Consider the following 20,000-nt stretch of genomic DNA (forward strand, 5'->3'; position numbering starts at 1 on the left):
GATAGATCAGCCATGATTGAATGGTGGAGTAAACTTGATGGGCCGAATGGCCTAATTCTGCTCCTATCACTTATGACGTTATGATCAACCACATGGGTAACATCAGAGTCATGATGTTGTACAGCGCAGGACAGGGGAATCGAGGACCTGAGGACATAGGTTTACCGTGACAGGGGAAAGGTATGATAGGAACCTGAGGGGCAACTCGTTCACACAAGGGTGGTGGGTGGGTGTATGGAACGAGCTGCCGGAGGATGTAGTTGAGGAAGGGACCATCGCAACATTTAAATAAACTTGGGCAGGTACGTGGATGGGACAGGTTTGGAGGGATATAGGCCAAATGTGGGCAGATGGGACTAGTGTAGATGGGGCATGTTGGTCTGTGGGCAGGTGGGACTAGTGTAGATGGGGCATGTTGGTCTGTGGGCAGGTGGGACTAGTGTAGATGGGGCATGTTAGCCTGTGGGCAGGTGGGACTAGTGTAGATGGGGCATGTTGGTCTGTGGGCAGGTGGGATTAGTGTAGATGGGGCATGTTAGCCTGTGGGCAGGTGGGACTAGTGTAGATGGGGCATGTTGGCCTGTGGCCAGGTGGGACTAGTGTAGATGGGGCATATTGGCCTGTGGCCAGGTGGGACTAGTGTAGTTGGGGCATGTTGGTCTGTGGACAGGTGGGACTAGTGTAGATGGGGCATGTTGGTCTGTGGGCAGGTGGGACTAGTGTAGATGGGGCATGTTGGCCTGTGGGCAGGTGGGACTAGTGTAGATGGGGCATGTTGGTCTGTGGGCAGGTGGGACTAGTGTAGATGGGGCATGTTGGTCTGTGGCCAGGTGGGACTAGTGTAGATGGGGCATGTTGGCTGGCGTGGGCAGGTGGGACTAGTGTAGATGGGGCATGTTGGCCTGTGGCCAGGTGGAACTAGTGTAGATGGGGCATGTTGGCTGGCGTGGGCAGGTGGGACTAGTGTAGATGGGGCATGTTGTTCTGTGGGCAGGTGGGACTAGTGTAGATGGGGCATGTTGGTCTGTGGGCAGGTGGGACTAGTGTAGATGGGGCATGTTGGCCTGTGGCCAGGTGGGACTAGTGTAGATGGGGCATGTTGTTCTGTGGGCAGGTGGGACTAGTGTAGATGGGGCATGTTGGCCTGTGGCCAGGTGGGACTAGTGTAGATGGGGCATGTTGTTCTGTGGGCAGGTGGGACTAGTGTAGATGGGGCATGTTGTTCTGTGGGCAGGTGGGACTAGTGTAGATGGGGCATGTTGGCCTGTGGCCAGGTGGGACTAGTGTAGATGGGGCATGTTGTTCTGTGGGCAGGTGGGACTAGTGTAGATGGGGCATGTTGGATGGCGTGGGCAAGTTGGGACTAGTGTAGATGGGGCATGTTGGTCTGTGGGCAGGTGGGACTAGTGTAGATGGGGCATGTTGGCTGGCATGGGGCAAGTTGGGCTGAAGGGCCTGTTTCCACGCTGTGTCACTATGTGGCCCGCCTTGTCCATGGTGAAGGTGATGCCAGATTCAGGGGAACAAGATGGTGAATGTTAGTCTTTGACCCAGGGTAGAGGATTCTAACACAGGCTGAAGGCGAGGTTAGCGGGCGTTTGGTGGGATTACGCCGGCATGTGGCAGGCGTTTAACACACATGTGGAGGGGTAACGCACACATGTGATGGGGTTAATGTGTGTGGAGGGGTCAAGCTTGCATGTGGAACGGTGTACACAAGTGTGTAGCAGTGTACACGTGTGTGGAACGGTGTACACATGTATGTAGTGGCGTACACGTGTGTGATGCGGTGTAAACGTGTGTGGAGCGGAGTACACATGTGTAGCGGTGTACACGTGTGTAGCGGTGTACACGTGTGTAGCGGTGTACACGTGTGTGTGCAGCGGTGTACACGTGTGTAGAGGTTTACACGTGTGTAGAGGTGTACACGTGTGTAGCGGTGTACACGTGTGTGTAGCGGTGTACACTTGTGTAGCAGTGTACACGTGTGTGTAGCAGTGTACACGTGTGTGTAGCTGTGTACACTTGTGTAGCAGTGTACACGTGTGTGTAGCAGTGTACACGTGTGTGTGTAGCTGTGTACACGTGTGTAGCAGTGTACACGTGTGTAGCAGTGTACACTTGTGTAGCGGTGTACACGTGTGTGTGTAGCGGTGTACACGTGTGTAGCGGTGTACACGTGTGTGTGTAGCGGTGTGCACGTGTGTAGCGGTGTACACGTGTGTGTGTAGCAGTGTACACGTGTGTAGCGGTGTACACGTGTGTGTGTAGCGGTGTACACGTGCGTAGTGGTGTACACGTGTGTGTGTAGCGGTGTACACGTGTGTAGCGGTGTACACGTGTGTGTGTAGTGGTGTACACCTGTGTAGCGGTGTACACGTGTGTGTGTAGCGGTGTACACGTGTGTAGCGGCGTACACGTGTGTGTGTAGCGGTGTACACGTGTGTAGCGGTGTACACGTGTATGTGTAGCGGTGTACACGTGTGTAGCGGTATACACGTGTGTGTGTAGCGGTGTACACGTGTGTGTAGCGGTGTACACGTGTGTGTGTAGCGGTGTACACGTGTGTAGCGGTGTACACGTGTGTGTGTAGCGGTGTACACGTGTGTAGCGGTGTACACGTGTGTAGCGGTGTACACGTACCTGGCGATGCTCCACTCCGGTTCGATCCACAACACGGTCGGGTCATCGATGAACTCGAAGTTCATGCTCTGCTCCAGCAGCGCGCGGTCCACGCTGACAGAAACACGTACCACGCCGGGACCGTGTACAGACGGCATGGACACGCACACAATCTCAGACACGGAGCGCCTGGGAAACACAGCAGAGACGTGCACGTGAGAAACAACACTGGCACTCAGTTTAACTCAGGTACAGTGAAAAGCTTTTGTTGCGCGCTAACCAGTCAGCGGAAAGACAATACATGTTTACAATCGAGCCGTCCACAGTGTAGATACATGATAAAGGAATAACGTTTAGCGCAAGGTAAAGCCAGCAAAGTCCGATCAAGGATAGTCCGAGGGTCACCAATGAGGTAGATAGTAGTTCAGGACCGCTCAGCTGAGTTACTCCAGCACTCTGTGAAACGTCACCTATCTATGTTCTCCACAGATGCTGCCTGACCCGCTGAGTTACTCCAGCACTCTGTGTCCTTTTGTGTAAACCAGCATCTGCAGTTCTTTGTTTCTTGCAAGATCTCATCTCTGGCAGTGAGAGGGTTAAACATGCCTCCACCTCCCACTCCATCATCTCTGGGCACAGTTCCTGCCCACTCACGAGCAGACCTCTCCAGACCTGATGCAGTACAGCATTCACATTGATCAGCAAATCAATGGTGCCAATTAGCTGCAGGATGTTTTTGATGTGGATTATTAGAGGACTTTTGTACAATGTTTCCAATGGTCCATAAGTACTGAGATGAGACAATGTTCACTGCAAAATGAAAGGGCCGTGTGGGAGTTTGTTCCTGGACGACAGAAGCCATTTAATCTCGAAGACAGTTGTTCGCAGATCATTTCCTTTTACCAAAGACAGGCACAGAGTGCTGGAGTAACTCAGCGGGTCAGGCAGCATCTGTGGAGAACATGGATAGGTGACGTTTCACAGAGTGCTGGAGTAACTCAGCGGGTCAGGCAGCATCTGTGGAGAACATGGATAGGTGACGTTTCACAGAGTGCTGGAGTAACTCAGCGGGTCAGGCAGCATCTGTGGAGAACATGGATAGGTGACGTTTCACAGAGTGCTGGAGTAACTCAGCGGGTCAGGCAGCATCTGTGGAAAACATGGATAGGTAACTTCTGGGCACCATGTTGTAGAATAAGATGTTGTCAAGCTGGAAAGGATACAGAGAAGATTTATGAGGATGTTGCCAGGACTAGAGGGTGTGAGCTACAGGGAGAGGTTGAGTAGGCTGGGTCTCTATTCCTTGGAGCGCAGGAGGATGAGGGTGATCTTATAGAGGTGTATAAAATCATGAGAGGAATAGATCGGGTAGATGCACAGAATCTCTTGCCCAGAGTTGGGGAATCGAGGACCAGAGGATATAGATTCAAGGTGAAGGGGAAACGATTTAATAGGAATCTGAGGGGCAACTTTTTCACACTAGTGGGTGTATGGAACGAGCTGCCAGAGGAGGTAGTTGAGGCTGGGACGATCCCATCGTTTAAGAAACAGTTAGACAGGCACATGGATAGGACAGGTTTGGAGGGATATGGACTAAACACAGGCAGGTGGGACTGGTGTAGCTGGGACATGTGGGCAAGTTGGGCTGAAGGGCCTGTTTCCACACTGTATCATTATGACTCTGTAATGCTGTCTGACCCGTTGAGTTACTCCAGCTTTTTGTGTCTATCTCGGGTTGAAACCAGCATCAGCAGTTCCTTGCTACACATTTGCTTTCAGCAGAGAGGGATCATCTTCTCATCCACTTCATTGCTGCTCTTTGTACAACAACATTGGCCATTGTTAACGACACAGTAACAATCGTTCCGCTTTCACTCTGGTAATGAGCTTACAATTCCACCAGCGCTTAACTATAACAAGATTAGCAATGACCAGGATAATCCTTCAACCTAAATCAGGATTTATTTCACAAATTATTTGAAACCATTACAGTGACAAATCAAGGCAATATTAAGCAGAACAGTTTAATAGTACGATTATGCTCGTTCTTGGATCCAGAAGGTCGGAGATTAAATCTGGTGACACACTTTGATAAACTGAGCAACCCTGAATCCCGAATCCAGAATCCGTTCCGAATGTTCCATCCAGCACAGTCTCAGTCTCTGAAATGTTGGTGTTTTTCACATCAGTGTAAGAGTTATGGGCCTGTCCCACTTACGCAACTTTTTCAGCGACTGCCGGCACCCGTCATAGGTCGTTACAGGTCGCTGAAAATGTTCAACATGTTGAAAATCCAGCAGTGACCAGAACAAGGTACGACTCTTTGGGCGACTACTCATGACCGTAGAGTCTTCATGTACCCCGCAACATGTCACCAGGGTGTCACCTGTATGGTTATGAGTCGTCTCCTCAGTCGCCCAAAGAGTCGTAGCGTCTTTCTGGTCATTGCTGGATTTTCAACATGTTGATAATTTTTGGCGACCTGCAACGACCTATGACGGGTGCCGGCAGTCGCTGAAAAAGTCGCATAAGTGGGACAGGTCCTTTAGGAAGTCATGTCACAGCCTTACAAACTTATTTTAGGAATAAGTATAAGGAATATATAGGGAAAACTTCTTCACCCAGAGAGCTGTGAATCTGTGGAATTCTCTGCCACAGAAGGCAGTGGAGGCCAATTCATTGGATGTTTTCAAGAGTTAGATTTAGCTCTTAGGGATCAAGGGATATGGGGAGAAAGCAGGAACGGGGTACTGATTGTGGATGATCAGCTGTGATCACATTGAATGGTGGTGCTGGATTGAAGGGCCGAATGGCCTACTATATCGAAACAGAATTCGTCCATTCGGCCCATCAAGTCTACTCCGCCATTCAATCATGGCTGATCTATCTCTCCTAACCCTATTCTCCTGCCTTTTCCCCATGACCTCTGACACCCGTACTAATCAAGAATCTATCGATCTCTGCCTTAAAAACATCCACTGACTTGGCCTCCACCACTGTCTGTGGCAAAGAATTCCACAGATTCACCACCCTCTGACTAAAGAAATTCCTCCTCATCTCCTTCCTAAAAGTGCGTCCTTTAATTCTGAGGCTGTGACCTCTAGTCCTAGACTCTCCCACTAGTGGAAACATCGTCTCCACATCCACTCAGTCCAGGCCTTTCACTATTCGTGGTGTGGGATTAAGGATGTTGCAGTAACCTTGCCCTGGTTGGGTCCCATCATTGTCTCAGCTTCTCCACGGCCTCTGTATTTCTGCGCCCGTTATTATACGCCCGTCACAACTGGTTTCATGTGATTCTATTCTGTTCAACTTTGTTCATTTGAAGAGTCTAGAAATAGCAGGCAGTAATTAGTTAGATCTCATTAAATCCTTCCAGCCAGTGGCTTCCAGACAGAAATCAAACTGCATTATTTTTAATGGAATACGGATCCTTCCTGCATTAAGTTTATTGACAACTTGTGCCTCCACTCAGACCAAACCTTTCCTTCATAAATCCTCCTGGTCAATAAAGGGGCAGTGTAACAGCACGGTGGTGCAGCGGGTAGAGCTGCTGCCTCACAGCGCCAGAGACCCGGGTTCCATCCCGCCTACGGGTGCTGTCTGTACGGAGTTTGCACGTTCTCCCCGTGACCTGCGTGGGTTTTTATCCGAGATCTTCGGTTTCCTCCCACACTCCAAAGACGTGCAGGTTTGTAGGTTAATTGGGTTGGTAAAAAATGTAACATTGTCCCTGGTGTGTGTGTAGGATAGTGTTAGTGTGCGGGGATCGCTGGTCGGTGCGGTCTCAGTGGGCCGAAGGGCCTGTTTCTGCGCTGTCTCCTTAAACTAAACCTAAACTAACTCCCTCTTACGTCACGGGTGCTAACCACACCAAGTACTGACATTCCTTCATCCTGTGGCATCAAGCCTCTCAACAACACAGTGCGGGGTTTATTCAGAACCAACACAAGGATGTTGTAGATGCTCTGGGTTTAATATTTCACAGTGAACAACTGGTAACTCACTTATACAACAGTGTGCAGGGGTTATAGTAAACATTGTCACGAGCAGCCAAATGTAATATTCTTCTGGGAATATCACAACATGCGCAGGATACTGGAGATAGGCCAAAGCCAACATCCTTACAATGATGGGCCTGAACTCGCTGGAGTTTAGAAGAATGAGGGGGGACCTCAGTGAAACTCACCGAATAGTGAAAGTCCTGGATAGAGTGGATGTGGAGAGGATGTTTCCACTAGTGGGAGAGTCTAGGACCAGAGGTCACAGTTTCAGAATTAAAGGACATTCCTTTAGGAAGGAGATGAGGAGGAATTTCTTGAGTCAGAGGGTGGTGAATCTGTGGAATTCTTTGCCACCGACGGCTGTGGAGGCCACAAGTCAGTGGATATTTTTAAGGCAGAGATAGATAGATTCTTGATTAGTACGCGTGTCAGAGGTTATGGGGAGAAGGCAGGAGAATGGGGTTAGGAGGGAGAGATAGATCAGCCAGGAGTGAATGGCAGAGTAGACTTGATGGGCCGAATGGCCTAATTCCGTTCCTATCACTTATGACCCCACTCCTGGCTATGATCAACGGCCCATATGTCACCAGATCGCTTCTCCTCCTCAGCGCAGGTCTCGAGGTTTGCTGTTCACACACACTCTGTCTCTCTGCTTCTCCACACCCCCTAGTTTCACATTGTTTACCAATGTCTCCTCTCCTCCCTTCCCCCACCCACGCGGGCTGATCTCCAAATCCCTGCACAGATGCACATTGGCCACATTTAACTCCCTTTCTCCATCCTCCTGCGTGCCTTTCAACCTCCCCTCCCCTCCCCTCCCCTCTGTCAGCCCAGTCTCGGCTTGTACTCACTAGAATTCAGAAGATTGAGGGGGGATCTTATAGAAACTTACACAATTCTTAAGGGGTTGGACAGGCTAGATGCAGGAAGATTATTCCCGATGTTGGGGAAGTCCAGAACTAGGGGTCACAGTTTAAGGATAAGAGGGAAGTCTTTTGGGACCAAGATGAGAAAATCATTTTTTACACAGAGAGTGGTGAATCTCTGGAACTCTCTGCCACAGAAGGTAGTTGAGGCCAGTTCATTGGCTATATTTAAGAGGGAGTTAGATGTGGCCCTTGTGGCTAAAGGGATCAGGGGGTATGGAGAGAAGGCAGGTACAGGATACTGAGTTGGATGATCAGCCATGATCATATTGAATGGCGGTGCAGGCTCGAAGGGCCGAATGGCCTACTCCTGCACCTAATTTCTATGTATCTATGTTTCTATCTCCTGACCTCTGCTGTGGATCACTTCCAGTCCCCACACTGAGGTTGGTCTCCCCCTCGGCTCCGCTCACTCGGCTAGTGTGATGTCATCAGTCAGCTGGGATACATCTGGACCATTTCAGCTGACAACCTCAATGAATAAAACCTTCGGTAGATTCATGCTGTTGAAGGTGACATTAACTTGTCTTCTGGTGGCTAATGGATGAAGTTAGAGTGGACTAACGGCGACTCTGTTACAGTATTGATCTGAAGAAGGGTCTCGACCAGAAACGTCACCCATTCATCCTCTCCAGAGGTGCTGCTTGTCCCGTGACCCTTCTTCAAGTTTAAACCAGCATCTGCAGTTCCTTCTGACACCTTCCCTTATCCTGTATCTGTACACTGTGGACGGCTCGATTGTAATCATGTATTGTCTTTCCGCTGACTGGTTAGGACGCAACAAAAGCTTTTCACTGTACCTCGGTACACGTGACAATAAACTGGACTGAACTGAGAGGTCCCATCACCTGTGGACCAGACTCCCGTTAACTCAGCGAGGTGAGAGGGACTTGGTCACGGAGACGCCCTTCCCCTGGACCAGAGTCTCCCGTTAGCTCAGAGCAGTGAGATGTTCCTGCTCCCAGAGATGGTCTTCCTGAGGACCTGACCCTCCCAGTAACATGGCGGTGTGATCTTCTACGTCCCCTGGTTCAGACTCTCCATTAGCTCAGCATGGTGCGTGCGCGGGTGGTTTTCCCATAGACCTGACCCTCGCAGTAACAGCGTTTACGTGAGGTTCACTTCTATCTCCCCTGGACCAGACGCCCGTGGCCTCACCTGTGGAACTGGCAGGTCTGGTTGCCGAACATAATGTTGACATTGCTGCCGGCACCGAGGTGTTGTCCAGTGATGGTCACCATGGTTCCCCCAGACTCGGGGCCTCGATGGGGTGCCAGGCCTTGGAGAGACGGCTTCTGTACGGGGGGGGGGGGGGGGGGGAGAGAGATAGGACAAGACACTTACACAGAGAACGCAGGCAGCGGTGATTAAAGAACAATCACCTCTCGAGTTTGACCCAACTGATACCATAAGCAGCATCGTTTCAGGATGAATCGGATGCTTGATAAGATAATCAAAGTTCTCTGGCTTACAATTATTAACTTTACTTCCCTTCTCATCCCGCGGGCGATAAGTGGAATCTACATTTCTTTGATGGTTTGAACAGAATACCTTCAATCACTCGCCCTCTTTACATCTCCGCGCCATTGACTGAGGCATATACTTGAAGAGACCGAGCTGGCTTTTATACAGATGGTTCAGGCTGCTGCCGTCCACAAATGCCTGAAAGCACGATCGTTTTGAATAATAAAATCCAACAAACAAATTTCCATAAGCACCCTGGGCAGCTGAGACGAGAACTAAGTGGAGAATTTAAGATCCTGTTTCCCTTGCTGAATGTGTAACTAACAGAAGCAAACAGCCTCTGATGTTCACTAGAGGATAAACAGGAGGGGTTTCATCTGACGGCAGTGGTCGTCTCTCAGTCTACACCACTCTGGAACACAAGGCAACTTGAACATCAACTGGAACATGCTGGAATAGTCGGCAGATCCAGCCCCATCGGTGGTGCAGCGGGTAGAGTTGCTGCCCTAAAATTATTATTATTATTTCAAATAGAATCATTCAAGTTGGCTCTACCAGACGGTCGCCCATTCTTCCCAACTCACAGTGGGACAGCACGGAAACAGGCCCTTCGGCCCAACTTGCCCACACCGGCCAACATGTCCCAGCTACACTAGTCCCACCTGTCTAACTGTTTCTTAAAAGTTGGGATCGTCCCAGCCTCAACTACCTCCTCTGGCAGCTCGTTCCATACACAATACACAATACACAATACAATTTTATTTGTCATTTGATTCTCATTGAGGTTCAAATGAAATGTTGTTTCTGCAGTCATACACACAAGAAAGACCCAAGACACAACACAATTTACACAAACATCCATCACAGTGAATCTCCTCCTCGCTGTGATGGAAGGCAAAGACTTATCTCTTCCCTGCTCTCCTCGTTCTCCTCCCGATGTCAGAGTCAAAGCCCCCGGCGGGCGATGATAATTGTCCCGCGGCAATTAACGCCGCGCCGGGTGATGCAAGGCCGCGTTCCGGGTCTTGTTGTTGGAGCCCCCGGCGGGCGCTAGCAAAGTCCCGCAGCCATTCAAAGCCACGCCGGGCGATGGTAAGTGTCCCCGCTCCAGGTACTCCTCGACCCCGCAACTCGGGCGGGAGAAGTCGCCGTTGCGGAAGCCCCGAAAAGCGGTCTCCCAGCAGGGACCCGCGGGCTCCCGGTGTTTCTGTCCACCAGACCTGCGGCTGGAGCCTCCGTATCTCCGGGGGTCGGGTCACAGCGAGGGCCACCACAGCTCCTCCCGTTCCGAACTCGGCCAGCTCCACGATGGTGAGTAGCTCTGCGACTGGAGCCCCAGGTCGTTCCGGTTGGAGGCCGCTCCACGTTGCTCAGCCCCAACGACAACGGAGACCCGACAGGGAAAAGGTCGGGTTCTCCGTGAAGGGGAAAGATTTTTAAAGTTCCCCCCCCCCCTCCACACACACACATACCCCGTCAAAAAAAAAAAAAAACTACATTGAAACGAGACAAAAAATAATAAAAAGACAGACGGACTGCAGAGGCCACTGCGACGTGAGTCACGCCGCCCACCGGATACACCCACCACCCCCTGTGTGAAAAAGTTACCCCTCAGATTCCTATTAAATCTTTTCCCCTTCACCTTGAACCTATGTCCTCTGGTCCTCGATTCCCCTACTCTGGGCAAGAGACTCTACCCGATCTATTCCTCTCATGATTTTGTACACCTCTATAAGATCACCCTCATCCTCCTGTGCTCCATGGAATAGAGACCCAGCCTACTCAACCTCTCCCTGTAGCTCACACCCTCTAGTCCTGGCAACATCCTCGTAAATCTTCTCTGTAACATGTCCAACGTTGACAGCATCTTTCCCATAACATTGGGACCAGAACTGAACCCAATATTCTAAATGCAGCCTCGTACAACTGCAACATGACCTCCCACCTTCTCTACTCAATACTCTGGCTCGAATGAGAGAAACAGCTGGGGTGATGATTGGGGAGGAGCGAGTGGTGAGTGTCTGGAAATACTCTGAGCCGGGAACGTAGAGAGCTGTCTGCTTCCCCTCACTGTGAGTGTTGAGAAGTGAAAATAAATAAACCAATGTCAAAAGAGTAGAAATAAAGCTCTACTTAAATAAAGAGAATAAATCCTGGGCAGACAACGTGGTCCAGATGAGAATTGTGCGATTTGCCATTTCTGGAAATTCCTTCCGGGATAAACCAGGAAAGATTCCTTCACCTTTGCGCAGGAGAAGTGAAAGTGTCTGCACACTCACCAGGGTTTGTCCTTGTCCTGCCACCACCTCTCTCCCAGCCTTCTCTCCCACCCCCCACCCACCAAGAAGGGCAAGGGTCCCGACCTGAAACGTCACCTATCCATGTTCTCCACAGATGCTGCCTGACCCACTGAGTTACTCCAGCACTCTGTGAAACGTCACCTATCCATGTTCTCCACAGATGCTGCCTGACCCGCTGAGTTACTCCAGCACTCTGTGAAACGTCACCTATCCATGTTCTCCACAGATGCTGCCTGACCTGCTGAGTTACTCCAGCACTCTGTGAAACGTCACCTATCCATGTTCTCCACAGATGCTGCCTGACCCGCTGAGTTACTCCAGCACTCTGTGAAACGTCACCTATCCATGTTCGCCACAGATGCTGCCTGACCCACTGAGTTATGGTGCAGCAGCATCTATGGAGCTAAGGAAATAGGCAACGTTTCGGGCCGAAACCCTTCTGGAAATAGGCAACGTTTCGGCCCGAAACGTTGCCTATTTCCTTAGTGTAAATGAGTCTGACAATCAGGACAGGAGGCTACTCGGGCCTTAATGTACTTTGCCATGCCGGGCCAATAGTATTGTTCTTGGGTATGTGAGACAGTGGCATCGGCTCCGGGATGCCCCATGTGGGCAGCGTTGTAGTACAAGTTGTACAGGGAGGCAGGGACGACCACCTTGTGACCCTTGATGATGATCCCGTCCCGGAGCACTAGTTCATCTCGAACCAGAAAGAAAGGGTGGACACCAGCAGGCAGCGAGGTGCGTTTGCTTGGCCACCCCCGCTGGATGACAGCTGCGAGCTGTTGCAGGTCGGGGTCGTTGGCAGTGTGCTCAACCAGGCACTGGAGCTGCTTAGAGGGAACAAAGTTGACATGGAGTACCTGCAGATCCTCCTGTTCGTAGGGATGTCTGTCGCAGGATGACCGGGGGGCCCTGGACAGCGCGTCAGCCACATGCATCTCAGTGCCCCTCTTGTAAACGATCTGAAAGTCGAACCGCTGGAGCTGTAGCATCATTTGCTGTAGTCTGGCTGGAGCGATGTGGATGGGTTTATTGAGGATAGTTACCAAGGGTTGATGATCCGTCTCGACGGTGAACTTGGTACCGAAAAGGAAGTCCTTGAACTTGGAGCAGGCGAACACAACCGCAAGAAGCTCCTTCTCGATTTGTGCATAGCGCTGCTCAGTGTCCGTCATGGTACGCGAGGCATAAGAAACGGGCTGCAACGAGCCATCATCATAGAACTGCAGGCAGGCAGCACCTAGCCCGAAACGGGAAGCATCACACGTTACCACAATTGGACGCTGCAGGTCGAAAAACTTGAGAGTCGGCGTGCTGATCAGCTTCGTTTTGAGGAAGTCGAAAGCCTGCTGGTGGTGGGGAAACCAGGACTAGGCAATGTCTTTTTTCATCAGTTGCCTCAGGGGTGCGCTCAACTCGCTGAGGTCGGGGATAAACTTCCCCAAATAGATGACCATGCCCAGGAAACGCTGCAGGCTGGCAACATCTGTCGGGGCAGGCATCTCAGAGATAGCGTTGGTCTTCTGCGGATCAGGTTTCAGCCCGTGGGCCATGAAGATGTGGCCAACATAGGGTACTTCAGCTACACGGAATCTGCATTTTGACGGGTTAAGCTTTAAGTTGATCTGGCGAGCGCAGTCTAGAATCCGTCGGAGATGGTGGTCATGCTCAGCAGCATCTTTCCCATAGACCAGGATATCATCCACAATAATGGCACACGGCAGACCAGCAAACAGTTGCTCCATGGAGCGTTGAAACACTTCGCTAGCGGAGTTTATGCCGAATGGCATCCGCAAAAATCTGAACCTTCCGAAGGGTGTGCCAAAAGTGGTTAAGTCTGAGGAGCGTTTGTCTAGAGGTATTTGCCAGAATGAGCTCCTGGCATCGAGAACAGAAAACACCGTGGCCTGACCAACCTGGGCAGCAACATCTTCTACAGTCCTCATAGGGTAGTGGGGACGTTTTATTGCCAGATTCAAATCTTTGGAGTTTATGCACACTCGTATTTCGTTCTTACCCTTCTTCATGGTGGCGACCATGGTGGAGACCCACTCGGTGGGATCGTTGACGGCTGCAAGCACCCCCATGTCAACCATGTTCTTCAGCATGGCCTCGACCTTGCCCTTCATGGCAAACGACACCCTGTGTGGAGCACGGACCACTGGTACGACCGATGGGTCAGTTGCGATCTTGTATACAAGTGGCAGCTTCCCCAGCTTATCATCGAAGAGGTCAGGGTACTCGGAGAGTGGATTCAGCATCACACGCACTTCGTGGACCGTACGGTCGAAAGACACGAGACCGAGATCCTGACAAGCCTGATTGCTCAACAGAGTCACACAGTCACAGTCAAGGATGAAAAACGACAGGTCACGGGATGATTTCTGCAGCACACAGTGGAAGGTGGCCCTCCCCACAGGTGTTAGCTCCTCTCCCCCATAAGCACGCAATATGGAGCGATCAGCAGTCAACAGCTCATTATTTCTTATCTGTTTGAATAGGGATGTTGACATAACATTCACCTTCGCCCCCGTGTCGAGTTTGGCACTGAAGGACTTGTTGTTGACAGTAATGAGTACAGAAGGAGAGATCGGCCATGAAGGAGAGTGTAAACACTGGCATCTCCCATGGAACAGCTGGGCTCAGAGTCGAGGGCAGAGTCGACAGAAGACTGGGAATCGAAATCGCTATCAGCTTGCTGAAGGTTGTTTAAAACTTGTCTAGGAGCTGAGGGAACGTTCCCACGGGAACGACAGGCAGCTGAAAAATGGTTCATCTGCCTACAGAAATTGCAAGCTTTGCCAAATGCTGGGCACTGCGACTGCATGGAGTGGATATAATTGCAGTTGGGACACTTCTTGACAAGCGGGACCCAAGGGGCATAAGTCGGCCGCGGCGTAGGGTGAAAGTTGCCTTGTTTGCGACGGGGCATAGCAACACCGGTCAGATTAATAGCCCGATTGTCAGATCCCCTCTGCCCATGTGGCGGGGCAACTACTTCAGCTATGCGGCAGGCATGCATTGCTTGAGTCAGGGTGAGGTCTGGTCTCTGCAGCAGATCTGCACGTAGCTTCTGATCTAGCATGCCGGTGACCAGGATATCTCTGGTGAGCTGATCACGCATGGTCTCGAAACGGCACCGCTGAGCAAGGTAGCGCAGGTCGGCGATAAAACATTCAACAAGTTCATCAGGCTGCTGCTTCCGTGTGAAAAATCTAGCCCGCTCCAATATGCGGTTGGAGGGCAAGTCACAAATCTCCGCAAACTTCCGTAAGACACATACCGGGTCGTTGGCAGATTCCGCCGGCTCGACGACCTGGTCGTTGTCATCCAGGACCGCTGGATTATAGTTGAAAGCCTGAGCTCGTTTCATGCATCGGGACCGGTAAGGTTCAGCAGGAGCGAGGCTTTGACCGCATCAGGGTCGTTTCGGTGCACAATGTTGATGAAGTGGTTGCAGTCCATCACGAAAATAGCCCAGCGTTCCGCAATGTCAGCCAGGTGTTATCTATCCACCATTTTATTCAATTTTAGCTTGATTGGTAGTTTCATAGGTCTGTCAAAGTGACCTGCATTAATTTAGAGTGCTTGTATTTTTGCTCTCTGTAAGTTTTGGTAATGTAGAGGTCTAAATTGTGTGGCTGGAAAGGCAGCCACCATTTGCCAATTGCTTTTGCTACCAATCTGATGGATGGTTTGCTGATGTCAATGAGGTTATGCAAGCCTCTATTAAATCCCTAGCCTTACCCTTAGGCAGAGTCACTGACATGTGAACTGAGTCAATGGTGAAACCCCCAAATAGTCCATAGTAGTGGAAGGCGTTAGTTTAGATTTAACTGGATGGATAATAAATCCCAGTTTTTCAAATAACTGTTTTGTGGCTGTTACAGTTTTTTGGCCAATTCCAAAGTTTTGCCCACAATGAGTATGTCAGCTAAATATGCCATGACCATGTGTTTACGTTTCCGTAGAAACGCTAGGGCTGGTTTCAAAATTTTTGTGAACAGCCTGGGGCCGATGACCCATTTGTCAGTGCTTTATACTGCCAGAGTTGCCCATCCAGTTGAATTTTTAAGTAACATCTGTGGTCACCTCGTATAGGCACTGAATAGTAAGCATCTTTTAAATCGATGCTGGCCATGAAGTAACCTTTGGAAATTAATTGTTTAGCAGTAACATAGGTATCCATTTTGTCAGATCTATGGTGATGCGACAACCACCATCTTTTTGGTTTTTGATAAATATATTGGACACGAATTCTAATGGTTCGTGTTGAGTTTTCTCAATTACACCTTTTATGTAAAGCCGCTCCAGTTCAGCTTGCGCTTTTGATTTTTCTTTATCAGAAGGCACGAACATTCGGTTCGGTATATGTTGAACTGGAGGGCTGTACTTGTGTATAAACTCTATTGTATATCCCTGGATACTGCTTAAGATGTAAGTATCGGTTGTTAACATGCTCCATGCATTCAGAAAAGAGTGTAGTCTCCCCCCAACCTCCATGCTCCCTGTATTTTGTAGGGAACCAGACCCACCTACCTCCATAGTTACCAGTGGCAGGTTTACTTCTTTTTGTAGGTTCTTCGCTGCTGTTGTTGCGCTGGTGTCTGGATTTTCGGTTTGGTTGGCGTTGGAGGTCCCCGCATCTTCCAAGAAGGCCGGCCTGGGCCATGGCCTAAAAGACTCATGTTTTGAATACCGGGCCTTCGAGCTTTCACCAGTTCTGCTGGTGGGTGCGTAGGGGTGCTGTCTTTGGCTGTAGTGTTTGTTGGAGTCCATTTTATTAGTCCAGTAGGTTCTCTTGTTCCTGCACCCCTTGCACACTTGTCTTTCCTTCTGCGGACCCCTCTTCCAGGTCAGCCCAGAACTGACCCGCAGTGCTCCCCTCTGATGAGGTAGAAGCACTGTGCAGCCCTTCAAGAGGTACTGCTGTGGGTTTATCATAGGGCCCACAGTGACCCGACTCCATCTCCCGGAGTCTGTCACTTTGGAGCAAATGCTCCACACACCGCTCCATCCGGCTCCAGCGCTCTCGGTCGCTGGCCGCCTGCGGTTGTTCAAAGTCGGACTCCGCTGAGTCCACGACCTTGTTTGTTTTTGTGTCTAGCCTTTCCACCCGGCTGCGTGGATCTGGCCGGTGCGGAGGCGACATCGGGCACAGCTGATCCCACTATCGGTGATCCGAGTGCCGCTGGCTGCTGCTGGCTGCCCGCTGCTCCGCGGTCCTCCCTCACCAGCTTTGTCCTTACTGCCGTGGAGTGGATCTGGCCGGTGCGGAGGCGACATCGGGCACAGCTGATCCCATCTAGCTCACCAGCTTTGTTGCAGCCCGTTGGTTTCTCCACCTGTAATTAGCATGGTAAAAACACAAAAAGACCGCAGCTCTTACCTGCAGGTCCAGGTTTAAATTGTCGCTACGGGGGAACGTCGTTCCACCCCGTCTCCTGCCGTTTTCGACTTGTCCAAAAAGTCGACGGCCCCATTTGAATAGTCTCCCGCCCGGCCGTGGTGTTCTGGCCGGCGCGGGACCAAAAGTCGGCACAGCTGATCCCTTACGGGGCTTGTGCCTTCAGCTGCTGCTGGCTCCCGCAACTTCGCGGTCCTCCCCAGCCAGCTTTACTCGCAGCACTTGTGGACACTATTTTGTCCAGCTTCCCCCCCCCCTGTGTAAATACAGCGCGGGGACAAAAACTACCGCAGAGTAAATCACTTACCTGCAGGTCGCCGTTTCAAACTTACAGCTGCGGGGGAACACTCCACCCCCGCCTGTCGTTTCGCAAGCGTGAAGCGATATGACACGCATGCGTCATGGCGGGGTTCTTCACGTAGTCACTCACGTGACTCCGAAGTAAAATAGGGAATTAAACACTAGTTGGACTAGGGACAAATAAAACCCGATAAACAGGAGGCGCGCGTTTAACTTGCTGACACCATGTAAAGGATGGAGTCTGACACACTGTAACCTTTACTGAGTCTTTAATCAAGGCACATGTTACACACGTCCCAGTACTGACTGCCTCTAGTCTTCAGGTGTACTGGAACAAACAGGGAGGAACAAGGGGAGGATATCACAGTTATACTGATATGGCTGGGCGTGGTTAGTGGTAATAAGGTAGCTACATTATAGGTTGCATGCATAAACCATCTACACTTAGCTCCATAGATGCTGCTGCACCCGCTGAGTTACTCCAGCACTCTGTGAAACGTCACCTATCCATATAACCATATAACAATTACAGCACGGAAACAGGCCATCTCGACCCTTCTAGTCCGTGCCGAACGCATAATCTCCCCTAGTCCCATATACCTGCGCTCAGACCATAACCCTCCATTCCTTTCCCATCCATATAACTATCCAATTTATTTTTAAATGATAAAAACGAACCTGCCTCCACCACCTTCACTGGAAGCTCATTCCACACAGCTACCACTCTCTGAGTAAAGAAGTTCCCCCTCATGTTACCCCTAAACTTCAGTCCCTTAATTCTCAAGTCATGTCCCCTTGTTTGAAGCTTCCCTACTCTCAGTGGGAAAAGCTTCTCCACTGATATATCATATGTGTCTATGTGGAAGGATTTGCTGGGGTGGGTGATGTCCTTGCCGTTACTCACCACGAAGGTGTACAGCTGTGAAGACTCGGTCATGAAGTCAGGCTTACACTCGCCTACACACAGATGGACGGGGCCAGATTCCTTGACCAATCTGGCTTCTCCCATCTCACACACAATCCTGCCACAGGAACAGAAAGAGAACACATTAGGAAGACGGAAGCAGAACATATGTCACCTTCCAGCGCTGGCGTGTGCATCTGCTGCCAAGGCTGTTTATAATTTTACACACTGACATTTTCTAGTGAAATAAATGAATGCTGGTTGGCAGCGAGAGGGACAGATTAAGCTGCCGTCACTGCCTGAACCAGTAACAAATTGTCCCCTCCAGCAATGGGCATGGAGAGCATTTCAATTACTGGGGGGATAAAAATGTAACGTGAAGACATGTAGCGTGGCTCTGGGAGACGGTGGGTGCGGTTCAGTAGATTACCGCGAAACAACGACATCAGTCACGTTTTGTAATATCTTCATCACTTCATTCAAAGCAACAACGGTACACCAGGTCAAGGAATTGTGACATTTAAATACGTCTCCTCCTCTCAAACCAATCTTTCAAAAGTACTTTAGACAGGGCAGCATGGTGGCGCAGCGGGTAGAGCTGCTGCCTTACAGCGCTTGCAGCGCCCGAGACCCAGGTTCGGTCCCGACTACGGGTGCTGTCTGTACGGAGTTTGCACGTTCTCCCCGTGACCTGCGTGGGTTTTCTCCGGGTGCTCCGGTTTCCTCCCACACTCCAAAGACGTGCAGGTTTGTAGGTAAATTTGCTTGGTGTATATGTAGAATAGTGTTAATGAGCGGACATCGCTGGTCGGCACGTACTCGGTGGGCTGAAGGGCCTGTTTCCGCACTGTATCTATGAACTAAAAATTGGGTATTTGGGTACAAGTCAGTAGGTATTTTTAAGGCAGAGGTGGACAGATACTTGATTAGAAACATAGAAACATAGACAATAGGTGCAGGAGTAGGCCATTCGGCCCTTCGAGCCTGCACCGCCATTCAATATGATCATGGCTGATCATCCAACTCAGTATCCTGTACCTGCCTTCTCTCCATACCCCCTGATCCCTTTAGCCACAAGGGCCACATCTAACTCCCAATTAAATATAGCTGCGGGTGTCAGAGGTTATGGGGAGAAGGCAGGAGAATGGAGTTGAGCGGAAGAGATAGATCAGCAATGAATGAATGGCAGAGTAGACTTGATGGGCCGAATGGCCTAATTCTGCTTCTATGACTTATGTCCAGCCACATTCTGCTCTCTCCATTTATAAGTTGTAGATGACACCGCTGCGGTGAGCTGAGTCTCCAAGCAACGTTGGCAAGGTGGAGGGTTTAGGATCATGGTGGCATCATCTCCACCCTGCCCTAGGCCTTGCCCACATCCTGCCCTAGGCCTTGGCCATATCCTGCCCTAGGCCTTGCCCAAACCGTGCCCTAGGCCTTGCCCACACCCTGCCCTAGGCCTTGCCCACACCCTGCCCTAGGCCTTGCCCACATCCTGCCCTAGGCCTTGCCCACATCCTGCCCTAGGCCTTGCCCACATCCTGCCCTAGGCCTTGCCCACACCCTGCCCTAGGCCTTGCCCACATCCTGCCCTAGGCCTTGCCCACACCCTGCCCTAGGCCTTGCCCACATCCTGCCCTAGGCCTTGCCCACATCCTGCCCTAGGCCTTGCCCACATCCTGCCCTAGGCCTTGCCCACACCCTGCCCTAGGCCTTGCCCACATCCTGCCCTAGGCCTTGCCCAAACCGTGCCCTAGGCCTTGCCCACTCACCACCGCCTGCACAGTCACATGTTGGCAGAGTGGAGGCTTGCAACCCAATGAAATAGAATTAAGGAGTGTTTAGCAGTCGCTAATGTTGTCTGGCCACTGATGAGAATATATTACAACTTTTGGCCATTGTGACATCAGTGCGGCACTGCTCTTTTGTAAACCCCCTGAAGCAGCTTTCTGCGGGATTACACACTGAACTAGAGATTGCCTCGAGCGCAAGTCTCATTAACATTGTAATGAAGTGCCATTTGTACAGCTTTGAACACTCCATGCAACTCCTCCCTGCTGCAGAGGGCTA

General features: G+C 50.7%; 1 protein-coding gene across 3 annotated transcripts in view; it reads right to left on the reverse strand.

The window, feature by feature from the left end:
* The window catches only part of LOC116987100 (plexin-A2-like), a 234,616-nt gene that overhangs the window by 51,790 nt on the left and 162,826 nt on the right, over positions 1 to 20,000 (reverse strand). For all 3 annotated transcript variants that reach the window (XR_004415644.1, XM_033042995.1, XM_033042996.1), the window contains 3 exons: positions 17,931 to 18,048; positions 8,711 to 8,847; positions 2,644 to 2,811 (listed from right to left, as the gene is read on the reverse strand). Coding sequence is in view for 2 of the 3 variants with exons in the window: in XM_033042995.1 (XP_032898886.1) it covers positions 2,644 to 2,811; positions 8,711 to 8,847; positions 17,931 to 18,048 (423 nt within the window). In the remaining variant the exon portion in view is untranslated. The remainder of the gene's footprint in view (positions 1 to 2,643; positions 2,812 to 8,710; positions 8,848 to 17,930; positions 18,049 to 20,000) is intronic.

This window comes from Amblyraja radiata, chromosome 24 (assembly GCF_010909765.2).
Source record: "Amblyraja radiata isolate CabotCenter1 chromosome 24, sAmbRad1.1.pri, whole genome shotgun sequence".
Classification (NCBI taxonomy): Eukaryota; Metazoa; Chordata; class Chondrichthyes; order Rajiformes; family Rajidae; genus Amblyraja; species Amblyraja radiata.